The sequence below is a fragment of the Orycteropus afer genome, unplaced genomic scaffold (assembly GCF_000298275.1).
Source record: "Orycteropus afer afer isolate SDZICR_OR568_19922 unplaced genomic scaffold, OryAfe1.0 scaffold00472, whole genome shotgun sequence".
Classification (NCBI taxonomy): domain Eukaryota; kingdom Metazoa; phylum Chordata; class Mammalia; order Tubulidentata; family Orycteropodidae; genus Orycteropus; species Orycteropus afer.
Window position 1 is genome coordinate 2,050,623 of NW_006922059.1, and position 16,304 is coordinate 2,066,926.

Sequence of the window (16,304 nt, forward strand, 5' to 3'; positions counted from 1 at the left end):
AAGCCTTCAATGACAGATGACTGGTGGCTATACACGAGATGCACCACCTAGCAATCCAACCTGGGTCTCCCGTGTGGAAGGTGAGAATTCTGCCCTGGAATCTCCAGTTAAGCTGCAATGAAAGGTAAGTCACATGAAAGAAAAAATGAAACAATCTGATCAACTGCTGAAAGGAGCTCACCTATTCCACTTGGCTTTTCCACGCAGGGACTTCCTGGTGGGACCAGAAGTTCAGTTTTCTCCTCCTCTGAAGGCACAAGTGTCTAAAAAGGCCAAAGTACCAGAAAGGTAAATAACCGAGGTTTTCACAACAGGAAGGCAAGACTGACCTTAAATAAACTAAACAAAAACATGCAATCAGCATCTTGTAAGAATATGAAAGTATACTTTTAAGCCTGTGCAAAATTTAAAAATGAATGCAAGCTGGCCTTTACAAACAAACAAAAGGAAAAGTCAATCTCACCTCCTCTTCCATCCATCAATGGCTCTCTTACTGGTTTTAAAGTAAAACTCAGCCTAGCTTCACAGTACAAGGTCCTTCATAACTGGGTGCCCCTCCCTTGCGAGTCCCCCTCCCCTGAGGGATAAATCTCCTCACAGTGTACACTGCAGCGCCTAGGCCACACCACGGGCCCTCAACTGTCTGTGCCTAGAAGACGCTGCTCCCTCTGCCGGGAAGGTCCCTTGTTTTCCTTCCTCCTCTGGTAAACTCCTCTTCGGCTCTGAAAATTCAACTCAAGTGTCCTCCTCAACAAGCCTTCTCGTTTGCCATCATTGCCCCTTCTGGGTAAGCTGTGCCTCCTCCACACTGGCTACACCCAAGTCTACCGCTGAGTTGTCATGTATACTCTGAGGGTGCCACGGTCGAGGCTGGAAAGGGGGCATGGACGCTGCACTGTATGAGGCATAGACGCCAAGGGAAAAAGGTCTAGATTTCACTCTAAGTACAACGGGAAGCTACTGGGAACTGTCAGCAGAGCAATGCCTTGACCTAATTTGTGTTTAAAGATTTCTCTCACTGCTGTGTGAATCAGAGACTGGAGGAAGGAGTTGAGTGGAAGCCAAAGTCCCGTGGGGAAGGTACTGAAGTAGTGGCTTTGATAGGGTCATTGCTGTAGAAATGGAGTAAGAGATGGGTTCAAGTTCTGTGTTGGAAATGGACCTACGGGAATTGGTGATAAATTAAATGTAGGGTGACAGAGAAGAACTGAGGGTGAAGTCTTAGGGAAATGGAACAGATGACAGTCTTATTTACTGTATTATTGAGGTTCTTGGCTACCCCTTGCCATGATGTGACAAATCTTAAGTGTCTTAAGTACAGTGAGAACAAGAGCTATGTATTACTTAAGTACACATATGTGTATATGGTAAAATGGTATGTATGCCATTTACAGTTCAGCATAACCCACTCGTCAGCCATACCTCAGTTTTCAAGCTGGCTTTCAGCTCCAATCCTCCCAAAACCTGCAGTGGAGACTCTTCATTGCCTAGTGAAATTCAAACCATTAATGCAATTTACGACTTCACTTCTTCACTTGCAAAGTACACTCTAAATCAAAGGCCCTGGGATGCTGGTATCAGGCATGCCCGACCCTTTTCTCTGCTGTTTTATTTTGCTGTCAGGAGAAACGAGTAAAAAGGCATATGTGCTATGTATATGGCCAAGGGGCAGGGGCCACTTTCTCACTTTCTGGGGGCAAAATCATGTCATGCTTACACAGAAAGATGGCTAGCCAGAAAGAATGATAAAATATTACTTGGCGAGATAGCTCATTTTCCCTAAAAGCAAAAAGGCCGGGTCACCAAGGTCTATTCTCAATCAAGATCACACTGACACGGCACATTTGAAAACACAGTTAAACAACTGAGAGGCAGACACCATGAAATGCAATTGTCCCTACTGGAGTCTCAGTTCCACCCTGGTCCTGTCTCTTCCTTTGTTTTCTCCCTTCTCCTGCTTGTTGCTTCTCCAGTTTCCCTTACCTGCCCATGCACGGGCTTCCCAAGTAAACCCTGCCTCTAACCTGCAGCCTTTTCCTTGCTAACAGCCAATCTCTTAGCATGCTTTGCTCCTTTACAGTTTTTTTTTTTTTTTAAAAACGGGGAGGGGAATAGCTTGCAGCAGTGACTGAGTCATTAAAAACTTCCAGAACATTCGATTCACCCTAGGCTGAATTCAACAGCAAGCTTTAAAGTTACTCCAACCTTTAGAACATTTCCTAGCTGAGTTCCTAACCCGAAGGAGCTACCGTGGATTGGATTCACGGTGACCGGGTGCGTGCCAGAGTAAACTGTGCTCCAAAGGGTTTTCAACAGCTGAGGTCTTGGAAATAGATTGTCAGACCTTCCTTCCAAGGTGCTTCTGGGTGAACTTGGCCAACCTTTCAGTTAGCAGCTGAGAGTTTCACCGTTTGAATCACCCAGGGTGTCCCTACAATAAACAGGACTAAACCTACTGGCCTCAGCTTCCTGGGGCTGGACTAGATGGACTCTAAGGTCTGTTCCAGCTTAAAAATCCAGGAAGCCACCATTTATCAAGTCAAAGTGGAACAGAGATCAAGTCCTCTGCTCCCTCAGGTCCAGCCACTGTTCGCCCCTAAGTCCACACAGCATCCTGTATTTCACCCCTTCTAAGCACTCTTCGTACTACAGGGTCACTGCCCACTCATAACACATGGCTGGATTCACAGCCACCTTCTTGTTAATGGCAGGTTACCCTTCACTCCCCAAGGCCCAGCACAGTACTCAGCACAAGGCATCTGAGGTTGGTTGGGCTAATGAACGACCAAGCTCAAAGAACAGAGCTCCAATGGTTACACCTATTCCTAATAAGACCAGAACTCTCTGAAGTCTGTCAGGAGTCAACCAGTTTCTTTTCTCTTTCCAACAAATTCCTTTTACCTGAATAATAAGCTTAAACAAAATTAATCTGCTCTCTCGCTGAGAAGTAGCCTAGCAGACTTAACTGATGCATCCTGCCAGTCTGTCACATCAGACTAGGGTTGGGTGGGTGTTTGTTTCTTTCTAGTCTCCCCATTTTATAAAACAGAAAACTGAGGTGCAGATGTTCGCTTCTAATAGGCAGCCAAGTGCCAGGCAAGTTACTTAAATTGTCTGAACCAATTTCGTCTTTGTGAAAGGAGGGTGATAAAAATTAATTCTGAGAGGTGTCCTAAGGTATCCCTCATTTCGCTAAGAAACCAGAGGGCCCGAGAGGGTTAGCAGCTTGCCCAGTGGACCTTTCCCATCCCACAGCTCCTACCTCTTCTCTTCCTGTGCCTGAGAAATGGGTCTCTGGTTTTAAGCTTTTATAAATGAATCTACTGTAGAACACCTTGACCTTCAACTTAATGAGTAACTTCAGGATATTATGATACAAGAAAATTATTTCTACTGACACCATTCTGAAAACAAACCATCTTTTGGGAAACTGTCATATATGCACTCTATGTATCTTCTGCATGGAACTTCAGAAAACTTTAAAATTTACTGTTAGAAATAGATTCTCACCTGTTGCACACACATTCCCTTCAGGAGAAACAGTGACTGGGAACAGGTCTCCTTCCCCCTGCAAGGACTGTGTCACACCATGTCCATCTCCCGCTTTCCCAGTGGAAGCTTCAGCAGTCCATTTGTGCCCAGGCCCGCTCTTCACCGTCAAGTCCTGCTCACAGTTTGGAGCCGACTGCGCTATGTCACTGGCAGCTGGAAGAACCGTCACGTTGGAAGGAGTCACTTCTGACTCTTGGCCATTGATACATTCAGTGGACGTGGTTTTCAAGTGGTCCTCAGGCCTCCGCTGGTCAGTGGGAGCAGAGCAATGGCCTGCTGCAGCATCCTGCCCACCTAGCAGGCCAGCTTCTTTAGCACCGGTATCTACTGCTGCCAAACACCGAACACTGACAGAGGAGTCCTCAGCTGTCTGCCCAGATGCTTCTTCTGGTCCTTGCAGACTGAGGAGTGAGTGAGCACTCCTCTCCAAGTCCCTTCTGGCCGACCAGCTGGCTGTGGTGCTACCCCTTGCTGTCCTGGCCTCATGGCTCTTATTTCCTTTCTGAACAGAGCTCAACAGTATACTCTCCCCTCCTGTGTTTACAAGGCTCAAAGCATTCTCACATTGTCCCCTTTCTGCAAACAGAACCTTGCCGGAACAGTCCTTGCCACGTCCATCTTTCTCTCCCGCGTTCGCAGTGCTCGGCTGGCTGCTCCCTGCAGAGTGCACACTGATGGATGTATGCTCACGCTCTTTCTCGATGCTTCCAGCCATCACAGGGCCCACTTCTTTTCCTCCTGCAAGAGGCCTGGGACACTGACGGTTATTCTCAGCAATTAGGCTGGGTGCAGGGACAGCACGCTTGCTCACCTTTGCAGCTGACAATGCTGGCAGGTCATCATTTCCTTTGGGGATGCTGGCAGGGAGCTGATTCTCTTTACACTGGTCCAGGCCGGCGATGATCAGCGCACATTCGGCTGTGCTGGTGGAGATGATGGCTGCGTCACTCGGGTCCTCCACTCGTGCAGTCGTGGGCTGATCCTCATCCCGTGGGATGGCACTGACCATGATTGCTTCACGCCCTTCGGAGGTACTTGTGGAAATCATGGTGGTGTCACTGATCTCTTCTGCTGGCGTGACACAGGGGTGGATTTCCTCCTGGGGGGCTGCACTGGACACAGGGCCCTCACAGTCCTCTACTGAGCTGGTTGAGATGACAGCACTTCCATCTTTCTCTTCCAGGACTGTAGCTGACTGCACGTTTTCACTTTCAACAGCTACACCAGAAATAGAGGCCTCACATTCTTCGGCTATGCTTGTGGAAATGAGAGCGCACTCATCTTTTTCATCCTTGCTGGTGGAGGCAAGAGGACTTTCAACTTCCGTGGGTGCGCTGGGCATAGGTGCCTCAAAGTCCTCTGTACTTTCTGAAATTGGATCTTTGTCTCTTTCCTCAACTGCTGCAACTAGCTGCTGGCTTTCAGCAGATTTGGTGGTTGTTGCACTGGAAATAGGCACTTCAAACTCTTCCTGTATGCTTGTGGAAATCATGGCACACTCATCTTTCTCTTCATTTCTAGTAGCAGTGGGTTGGCTGTCACCTCCTGCAGCTGCACTGGGCATGGGCGCCTCAAATTCTTCCATGTTTACTCTAGCATCTTCCACATTATCCCCACTTCTCAGAGCACTGGAATGGCCTTTTTCCACATTTACAATCATGCTTAGCTGAGGGGTATAATCACTTGTGGTACTGGTGGAAATCATCAAGCCTTTTTCTTGACTTTTACCACCAGCTAAACTATTCTGGTTGGTAATACCATCACTGACTGTGGCAGCCATGAGACCATCACACTCTTGATTTTCTACAGAGGTTATGATGCCCTCATCTTCTTTTTCACCGGTTGTGTGATCAACTTCACATTCTGGGACTGCACCAGACACAAGAACTTCATAACTACCCCCCACAATGCCAGTGGAAATGGTGGCATCTTCAACTTTTTCTTTCCTGGCAAGCTGTCTGTCACTTTGATCGGAAGCTACACTAGTCATGGGACTCTGACAACCTTCAGGAACTGATGCCACTTCACCCTTTCCTGAAACTGCACTGGTCACACTGCTTTCTACAATCCCTTTAGCACTTGAGCAGATCTCTGTATCTTTAATCTCTTTCTCTGTACCACTCCTGCTGTCAACATTACTTTCATTTGCATTTACGATGGCTGCTCCTGCTTCAGCTTCTACATGTTCCACTGCAGTACCAATTGCACTGTCCCCTTCTGCACTTTCGCAAATCAATGCCCCTTCATTTTCTTCTATTTCTGTGCAAGCTGAAGAATGTCCAATTTCATTTCCTCTTCCGGTACTAGTTACAACACCCTCACCTTCATCCTCCTCCTCTTTTGCACCTGTGCTGGTTACGATGCCTTCATCATCACAAGGACCAGCAGTGGTGGCTAGTGGTGCATTAGTGACTTCTTTGGCTACTGTGCTGTCCATTGCATTTTCTCCATTTTCTTCTGATTCAGAACTTACAGCAAAGCCTTCACTACTATCTTCTGAACCTGTGCAACTTGCTGGCCCCTCTCCATCTTCTTCTGTAATCCCCGTGCTAGTGACTGCACTTTCACCTTCTGTACCGTCATTCACTGAACCATCTCCTTCTTGGCTGGCACTTGTCCCCGGTGGTCTGTCAATGTCTACCAGCACCACATTTGCACCTGTGACCATGCGCTCCTCCTGTGGTCCTGCACCAGTTACTGAGCAGATTACAAAGTTATCGCTTCTTCCTTCTGCTACCGTGCATGTCACAGTACCCTCAGTTTCTTTTTTGGGGCCTAGTCTTGTCCTGATTTTCTGGAATTCATCTACCTCTTCACTGCTTAAGGATCCCTCTCTTATTTCTGTTCCAGCACTTGTAACTGCTCCATCACTTTCAACTTCACTAATAAATGTAACGGTTCCTTCAACTATTTCTGAGTCTCTACTTGAAGATCCATCACATTTTTCTTCAGAGCCAGCACTGGTTACAGCATCATCTTTTTCTTCTGTTCCAACACTATTCACATTATCCTCAATTTTACCTGTATGGGCAGTCACTGGACCTGTTGCTCTTTCTTCAGATTCTGCCATGGTACACTCTCCACTTTCTCCTTCCTTGGTGCTTGTAAGAAAAGTTTCACTCTCAGCAAATCCCTCTGTGACAACACCCCCACCTTCTTCGGCTGCAGCAAATACAGTGCTCTCGCTGGGATCTGCCCCGACATGAAGAGGGTTGTTTCTGGAGCAGGCACCCGTTATGAGGCCTTCATCTGCCTCGATACTTGTGCAAGGCAAAGCTATCTCACTCTCTCCTGTTTCCGAAGAGGTAATTGTGGCAGCCCCCATCTTTACTGAGTTTAAGGTAACAGCTTTGTCCTTCCCTTCAGTACTAGTGGCAATAAAAGTCTTTTCTGCTTTACCAGACCCAGCTGTCACATTCTTAGCTGTTTTATCCCTTTGTTGTACAACAAAGGATGCATCTTCACCTCCAGCACTGGTGTCTACTTCACTGTTTTCATTCCTTGTTTCACCATCAATGGATAGGTTTTCCATTTCACCCGGGCCTCTATTTATGCTTACTCTTTCTGTAAGTTCAATACTTTCAGCATCTTCTTCTGTATTTATGCCTGCCACATGATCAATGGCAATGCCATCCTTTTTGCCATTATCTACTGTAGCTCTCATGTTCTGCTTTAAACCGGGCTCTGAAATTAAATCATTTTCTTTCTTGGCCATGTCCTTTAAGCCAACTTCTTTGTTAACATTCTCATTCCCCACAGCCATGTCCGTTAACTTGCTACTGTGAGGCTTACTGACTTTTCCTTGTTTACTGTGCAATAAAGGGGTCTGAGAACCTTCTGGAATGTGTCTTATGCTATCTATCCCTGCATTTGCTGGTGTATTTACTGTGGAACCTTCACTACCTTCTTTGCTGTCACCTGTCCTAGGGACATCTGAGTCCCCCAAAGTCAAACTTGGATGAGGGACAGGAGATTGGTCCGCAAGTGAAGTGCTAGCTGTGCCACCTTCTAAAACAGTTCTTTTGACAGCTGAAGGGATTGTATCTGAATCATGAGACCCTTTCTGAGGCACAACAGTTGCTGAGCTTAAGGGTGGTGAGGGGCCTAAGTTTATGGAATGTTCAAGAGCAGCATCTCCTTGAGCAACATGTTCTTCAGAGGGTTTGGATGTGTTTTTCAAATTCTTCTGTATGCTATCATTTTCTGATGGGGCAGCAGGGGACATTCTATGACTAGTTTCAGAGTCTATAATTATTTCATGAGCTCCTTGTTGAACGGCTTCTTTCTCCTCAGGATTTGGTTTGGAAACAGTACTTTGGATGTGGGTTTTCTTGGTCAGGGTGGCTTTGTGACCAGCATGCTTTTCAGAACCCACAACCATTCCGCGTCCTGACTTGTAGGCTGGGGCTGCTGTTCTTGAATCTACCATGGAAGTTCTTAATGGCTCCTTTAGAAGGGCTGAAGTAGGTTTTTGTTTCATTACATTTCCAGAGTCAAGGTCTTGCTGAGAACTATGATTGCTACTGTCTTGGGCTTTAGATGCTACAGATACATTTTCGGTGGCTGGCTCAGAATCAATTTCCATTGGCTCTTGTTCAGGGATCGTTGTGGTGTCGCCACTTTTTTTTGGCCTCTGAAGGGAGGGAACACTGGAAGTGCCCGAAATGTTTGTGGCTAATTTTTCTTCTCCTTTGGTCACTTCTTGAGATAGGCTTCCTCTTCGATTTTCACACAACCTCCTACTTAATTTCTTTTCCACTAAACTATTCCCTTTGGCCTTTTCATGGTTACTGTCCACTTCTTTACCATCCTTGTCATCTGATTTATTTTCTTCCTTCTTCTTCCCGTCCCTACTGCTGTGTTTTAAACTTCTGCTTCTGTGCCCATCAGATAACTTTCTCTCAAGCCTGGAAGAGCTTGAATCTTTATCACCCTTGTACTTCTCCTTTGCAAATGATAACTTTGTTCTATGACTAACGTCTTTCTGTGCAGTGTGTGAAGAAGCACTCTCTGACACAGGCTCGGCACCAGTTTCTTCACAAGGTTTGTCCTCAGTTTTAGACTTCCGCTGTTTATCAGAGTCACTTTCTTCGGTGTTCTTCTCCTTATCAGGTTTAGGAGTAGTCGCCTGTTTTGTGACACTTTCTTGTAACTCTATTTCAATCCCCTTTAACTGTTTGCCTTGACTTTTTGATTTGGACTTTAGCACAAGTCTCTCTTCTAACAAGCTCTTTGTTCTTCGCTTTTCTTTGTGAGCCTCTTCGGGTTTTGAGTGACTATCGAAATGAGTGGAGTCCACATCACACTTGTCTTCTGAGTAACTTTCACTTCTTCTTTGTAACGAGGTGCCGTGTTGCCTGGAACTCAGAGGCTCTTTCTGAACTTTAGAACCACTTGACCTTCTGGATCTGTGCTCTGCTTTAGCCTTTTCAGCTGACAGGTGTCTCTCTTTTTTATTGTTTTCTTTACGAACATTCTCATCTGTTTTTATAAGATATTCAGAAACTGGCTTTCCATCTTTGCCCAAAATCGATAATTTCCTCTCATTCCTATGTTTACTCTTCCGGTCAGCTTTATCATCTGAAGAAAGCTTTGCTTGTTGATTTTGCTTTTGAATGTTGTCATCTGCCTTTAAACCTTTCTCAGAAGAGTGAAGGTCAGCCTCATCGCCTGTTTTATGTACACTGTCACCTTTATATTTATGTTTCATAGACAATTTGTCTTCCGACAGAGTTTTCTCCTTTTCAGGCTTCTCCTTGGAGGATCTCACCTCTTTCTTAGGGAGACTCTTTGAATGTGGTGCTTCAGAATCATCTTTCTTTAGATGTCTTTCACTCTTCAGTGTGCTCTTCTGTCTCGGTAGCTCTTCTGTGCCCGTTTCTGAGCGTTCTGCCTGCCTTTTTCCATCTCTCACGTCAGCTTCCTCCTGTGCGCCCTCCACCGCAGCAGGGGTTGATGTCCGTCTCTTGTGCTCTCTCTCCGCTCTGCACTCACTTCTGTTCTCATCAGCTGGGTGCACACACTCTGAGAGTCTCCTGGCAGGTTTGCTTGATTCGCTTTTTGCATGTACGTGCTTCGGCTCCTTCGAGGAAGATACCTTTTCTTTTTCACAGTGCTGTAAGAAAATAAAAGTTAAAATACGAGAAACACCAAAATACATTCTCAGATTCAAATTCAACATTTGGTTGCATTTAATATGTGCACCGAACAGGTGGTCACATATTTCACACTTCACTTAATCCTTGTAAACAATCTGTAGTAGGTGTTAAAAACAAACACACAGACCCGTCACTGTGGAGTTGGTTCTGAGTCATAGTGACCCTACAAGACAGAGCTGAACTGCCCCACAGGGTTTCCCAAGGCTGTGAATCTTTAATGAAGCAAACCACTGTCTCTTTCTCCTGTGGAGCTGTTGGTGGGTTCAAACTGCTGACCTTTCAGTTAGCAGCCAAGCACTGAACCACTATTCTACAAGGGCTACTTAATACTGAGTGGTTATTAACAAATATAAGCTGAATGAATGACAGGCCAATGTTCTTTTCAGTCTAAGAACATAATACTTGATAATGAGGATACTTTAAACATTTTATGCTAAAAAATAGGAAATAAAAGAAACCTGAGTCATTCATTTATTTAGGCTATGGGCAGGACATTCTACTAACAAAGTTTCAAATGCACACCGTACCTCACTGACGTCTAGCTCTAATTCTTATTTACGTAATGGGCTGAAGCCTCAGAGAGACTTCTGGGCTTCTGAGTTGGCTCATGCTGCATCTCTTTAAATTTTAACATGAAGATGAATATACTTTCACTAATACAGGATCCAAGATGTGCTAAGATCTTATTAAATATTTTAAATTCTTCAAAGAAAGACTAAGGGGAACTGTGTATCAACCTAATTTTACAATAAATTCTAAGTGATTACATGCGAATAAAGTTTCAGGACATTTTACCAGCTATGAATAAATAATTACTAAGTTATTAGCCCACCTTCCCCAGAAATGTTAAGATAGGTCAGCTATAGCATTATAAATAAGGCATATAAATAAGGATTCTAACACAGCAAAATAAAAAATTTATTCTAAGAAAATAATCCAAAAAAGGGAAGAAACATATTCACAGTACATATTATTACTATTTAAGATGATAAAATCTTAGATAGAACCTAAATTCTCAACTATATATAAATACTTTGATAAATCATGGTATATCTATTCAATATAACGCTATGTAATCATAAAATACAGTAATTAAGAAGCTTCCAAGGAAACATGAAATGACTAAAATGGAATGTTAAAATCTGTTTCCTAGCTAACATCCACTCTGGAATACCTACACATGTGAACAAGTAAAGAGTGTAAGTAAGACAGACGGTCTGTTATTGGGGAAGGATTTTAGGGGACTCTTTTCCCCCCTACATCATCGTTAATGGAAATTTTGTAACTATCAATGCAAGAAACAGAAAAGTTATTATTACCCAGATAAAGCACATACCTAACCACTCACTAAAATGAGGAATTCTGGGAGTTCAGAAGTCCTGAATGTGAGGGAGTTTTTATTTAGCTTGGAAACGATCAAACCGTCTTACCTCACTTGTTTTGAGGGTTTCTTTGGAATCTTCTTCAGGTGGCTGTTTCTTCTTAGAATTTTCTTCAATACTCCTAAGCAAGCAAAATAAATAAATAAATATGCAGTTCGAATGAAATATAACTCAGGAAATTTTTTTTAAATAGCTTTCTCTCACAATAAACAATCTGTAAAAGGTGACTTGTTGCATTTTAATTTAAATACTATTTTTTTTTGTCAATCCCAGACTGTGGCAGGAACACACTGCTCCAGGTGCTCCAGGCAAGGACACTTGAAACCAAAGGCCCCACTTTGCTGCTTCAAGTGCTGAGGACCTTTGCGGCTCACCGTTCCTTTCTGAAAGCCTACTGTGTGGGTCTTATTTTTTTTTTTTGGGGGGGAGGGTTGCAAACAAGGTAGTCTTATTTATTCAGATCACCAGGAATGAAGTAAAATAAGAAGAAAACTGAGAGCTGACTCCTTTCATCATATCCGACAAATTACTGACTTGGCTATCTTGAAGCCTATGACAAATTTACATAACCACACTTGGATGAAACAGCAAACTTTGAGTCTAGGGCCCGTAAGACTCCACAGGCCCTCTCAGGGTCTCCTCAGCTTTCTATTTCTTACAGAACTAACCATGATAATGCCGTAGCCAAAAAGAATGTGGTTCAGCCCTCTGGTTCAAAGCAGAAGACTATGGGATAGCAGTAAAAAAACAACTATGTGGCAAAACTGCAGGGTGGGGGCAGTCAGTGTAAATAAACAGCTTCTGAATATCCACAACAGGGCTACTTCCGGCATGCTTCTCCAGGGTCCATGGACATGCTGTGTCGATTCCTTGCTGAAACTCTAGGTATAACTGTATACGTGCATGTAATTTTTCTGGGAAGAGGATCTATGGTGGTTAAGTTTATGTCAACTTGGCTGGGCCTGGTTGAGTGGCTGGGCAGCTGGTGGTAGTTATCCCCCCATGAAGAGACCGGCAATCAACTCCATGGTGGGACCTACCACAAGCAGCTGAGTAGCTGCTTTAGGGACGTGGTCTGCTTCCTATATATAAGAAACAGCTTTGGGAATGGTCTGTAACTTATGGCACGCTTGAACCCTGCACGTAGCTGTGTTGTTGTTCAGCAGCCTGCCATGCTCTGCCAACCCTGGGACTTTCACTGGACTTGAATTAGTGGCCTGCCGTGTGGTTTGGTAACATTGGGACTATGCTATTTTGTCGACCTTGGACTTGTTACCCTCAGCAGCCAGTAGCTGCCTGAGTGAAGAGATGCCTCCAGCTTCAGTGGGCTGGGTGCAAGAGGCAGAGCTAAAGCCCAAGATTGAGGGGCCTTCACCCAGCCCCTAGAGCCTGGCACTTTGAACTCGTACTTCTAGCCTCCCGAACTGTAAGAGAATAAACTCCTATTTCTTCAAGCCATCCCATTCGTGGTCTATTCCTTTCAGAGTAGCTCTAGGTAACCAGAACAGGGACCAAAGATTCCAGCATATCACTAATGAGGTCTAAGATCCAAAATAGATTAAGAGCCACTACTTTGGAATGATAACACATTATAATATTACAAATGAGACCCTAAGGTTTTTCTTAAATAGGAAGTAACAGACATGTTAAAGGTATGGACATTCATTATTCTGTCATTTTCAATGCCCCTGGTACCTGAGCATGCTAGGAGAACATTACAATGGGAACGTGGCCGGATAAAATATGTACCTGGAATCTTTTTTTCTTTTCTTGCTTAATGCTACTTTTTTCTCTAAAACTTTCCGTTCTTTAAGGACTTCTTTAATTCTGGGGGCTTTGGGCTCCAAGCTCTTGGTGGATGATTCCTCTAAGTCCACACTACCTTTGCCTAGGAAAAAGCAGACAATAAAGTATGTTTCAGTACGGAGTCTTACAAACAGTGTAATACTGATTTTCCATTAAAATTTTCTCATCATGGTAATAAAACAAGACATCGCTTTAGTTAGTATCCTTAGATTGTGCTGGAATGAAAAATACTTTAACTAGAGAAGTCTTAATTTTTTCCAAATGATCATGCTATACAAAGTTAAAAAGGCAAGTATTTTACACAAACACACACACACACATTCAGGAGCAAGGGATCAGTGCCCAAAGGGAGTTCAGTTTTGCTCAAAGCAGTATTTCAGGTAAATGCTTAGTGCTATTTAATGTAAAGCATAAATCAATTCTATTCATATTATGAGCCAGCCTTGATTATTTAAATGTTAATAATTCATATTCCAATGACAGTTCATTTTATAATCTCTGGAAAATAAACTGTTAACATGTGAGTTGAGTGAGTTGGCACCTGACAGAATGTTTAATTTAGATACAGCAATATAACAAAAAAAAAAAACAACAAGATTAACCATGACAGAATGAAAAATAAGGACATCTTCCACATTTGAAAAAAGATGCTTCTTTACAATCCTATTGCATAAGGCACATGAGTACCTAGAAAACAACACAATACACGATCTAAAGCTTAGCATCTTCTCTACCTTGACTCTTGGCTTTTGAAGATTTTGTCTTTTCTGCTTTTTGTTTTCGCTTTTCTTCAAGTTTCTCTCTATTAATTTGCCTTCTTAAAAGCCTCTCTTCTTTTTCTTTAGCCTAAAAGCACAAAATAAAGTACTTACAATTATCCTGACAGATGACCAGGCAAAAGAAAACACTGTGGGAAAAAAATATGCTGGGAGATTTTTGTAAGAAAAAGGAAAGTTTTAGTTTGCCTTTCAGATGTTTTCACCAATAAATGGACTCAGCAAAAATGCGTTAATACCTGACACACAAAACCACATATATTTTTCACTATATACCTTTTTTTTTTTTTTAATTTTAAGAATTTGGAACCTACTAGAATAAGAATCAGATGTGAAAATTTTCCACAACTCTAGTTTGGAGAATGGAAAAGGTATGTAACTTTTTGGGAAAGGGTGGTTTGATAAACTGGCTGCTTCAGTCAAAAGAACAGCCATGAAAACTAGGGGCCTTGTGCTAGTCAGGGCTGTGTATAAACCTGGCTGGGCCGTGGTTCTGAGTGCCTGGGCAGCGGGATGCAGTTACTCCCCGTGATGAGACTGGAATCACCTCTGCGGCATCATCTGCTGTGTGCAGCTAAGTAGTTGCCTTCAGGGTATGGCCACTTCCAGTACGTTTGGCACATCTGGACCCTGCATTTGGCTGGGTCTTTCATCTCAGTGGCCTGCTGATCTTGGGATCGTTCGTGGATTTCAACTACTGGCCTTTCATGTTGCCTGCTGACCTTGGGACTTATGCCATTTCACCAGCAGACCTTGGGTTCCTCAGCCTCAGCAGCCAGTAGCTGTTTGAGTTAGGGGATGCTGCTAGGTCCAGGGGGCTCGGACTAAGAGGCAGAGCTGAAGTCTAAGGTCGAGGGGCCTTCACCCAGCCCCTAGAGCTGGCACTGTTAGTTAAAGCCATCCACTTGTGGTATTTCTGTTATAACAGCACTAGAGAACCAAGACAGGTCTTAAGGGTATATAAGCAGGTCTTCACAACTTTTCAATTATTCTTAAAGAAAATAGTTAAAATGCAGATTCAAGTGACAGGCTAGACCCCAAACAAATCTCCCATGATGGTTATACTCTCGGGATCCAGGTTCTGGACCTGAAATTTCTGCTGTTGTGTTTCAAAGCTGAGGAGTCCTGGTGGTACAATGGTTCAGTGCCTGCCTGCTAACCAAAAGGTTGGCTGTTGGAACCCACCCAGCAATTCCGCAGATAAAAGATCTGGTGATCTGCTCCTGTGAAGATTAAAGTCTAGAAAACTCTACAGCCAAGTTCTACTCTGACACACAGGGTCGCTATGAGTTGGCACTGACTTGACAGCAACATTCTAAGCCAGGGACAATGCAGTCAGGGGGTAATTCCACTACCCTCTCCAGTCAGAGCTTAAAGCCCCAAAGTGCCCCAAACCCTAAGTATAGGTATAACTCTGACCAAGTAACCTTTGTAAGAAATATGCATGAGATGAAGACAGAGAAACAAAGCATGCTTTCCGCTGAGGTTTTATTTATGGAGTGAAGAATGATGACAAGAAGCCCTCATCTGAGGCCTCATAAACCGTGTCCTGTTATCGGCTACCCAGGCTGCCCCCTCGTCCAGCACAGCACAGAGGCACAGGGAGACTACACTGCTTCCCTCTCTACCAGGCCGACTGAGAGGCACCGACTCCCCACACCGATGACCAAGACCCTGACTCAGATACTCCTTATGTTTAATAATATACACATGGTACGGATTCACACAAGTGGCTGATTTTTATCCAGTGCTTTTCATCGTACTTCTGTGGAAGAGCAAACATTTCTCCTGGCACTTTCTGGCTTTTAGCACGAAACTCTTGCTGAATCAGTGGGCTGCTTAACATGGCCTCTCTGCGTGCTTCTCTGCCCTTCCAGAACTTCTTCTTGCTCTAACCAAAATCACCACCAGCCAATATCCATTTCAACTTCAGTCTCCTCGGGGAAGTCCTCCCTCACCACCAGCCTGTTAGCTCCAGGAAGGGGGCTACCATGTCACCTTGTCTCTTCCCAGGGTTGCTGTGGGCTCTTGTAGGGCCCATCTGTAACACACTCTCATTTGTGGAATGATGGCTACGAGACCGTAGCAGTGGAGTTCTTACTGGACCTTATGGCATTAACTTAGCAATCACCCTTTACTCCCACGTGACAGCTTGTACATCAAAGAAAAAAGCACCTTACCCTCCCAACCATCATAAAATAGATGTTCATCATACAAACGGTAGCAGATACAAAATACGATAAAAGAAAAATAAACCTAACAAGCATGCTGGAATGGAACCACTACTAGCATTCTGGTGTATTTTCCTCAAATCTTTTTCTATGTGACAATATTTCTTCATTGTAACACACACAACTTTTCATATTTTAACGTTTCTGAAATTGGGCGCCATCTTATTGCTGAGCTGACATATATAGATTAGGCAGCATCTCTTTGCTTTTTTTCCTCTAAAAAACTCAATTGAATGGCACATCTTACAAGTATTTTCAAATATTTATAATGTAGACCGCAGTTCCCCTGTTAAGACTATGTTAACACACTGTTAGATAGATAGAGGTAAGTATTGATTTGGGTGAAGACAAGGGCAATGTACCAAATGTGATTGACCAATATGGTGGCATTGAGGAAGA

The 16,304-nt window shown here is 43.8% G+C and overlaps 1 protein-coding gene across 1 annotated transcript in view; it reads right to left on the reverse strand.

Moving 5' to 3' along the window:
- BOD1L1 (biorientation of chromosomes in cell division 1 like 1) overlaps positions 1-16,304 on the reverse strand; it is a 63,189-nt gene that overhangs the window by 32,070 nt on the left and 14,815 nt on the right. The window contains exons 8-13 of the mRNA XM_007954785.1: positions 13,633-13,744; positions 12,842-12,980; positions 11,141-11,213; positions 3,511-9,667; positions 1,423-1,487; positions 182-263 (exon numbers count right to left, since the gene is read on the reverse strand). Coding sequence (XP_007952976.1) covers positions 182-263; positions 1,423-1,487; positions 3,511-9,667; positions 11,141-11,213; positions 12,842-12,980; positions 13,633-13,744 — 6,628 coding nt within the window. The remainder of the gene's footprint in view (positions 1-181; positions 264-1,422; positions 1,488-3,510; positions 9,668-11,140; positions 11,214-12,841; positions 12,981-13,632; positions 13,745-16,304) is intronic.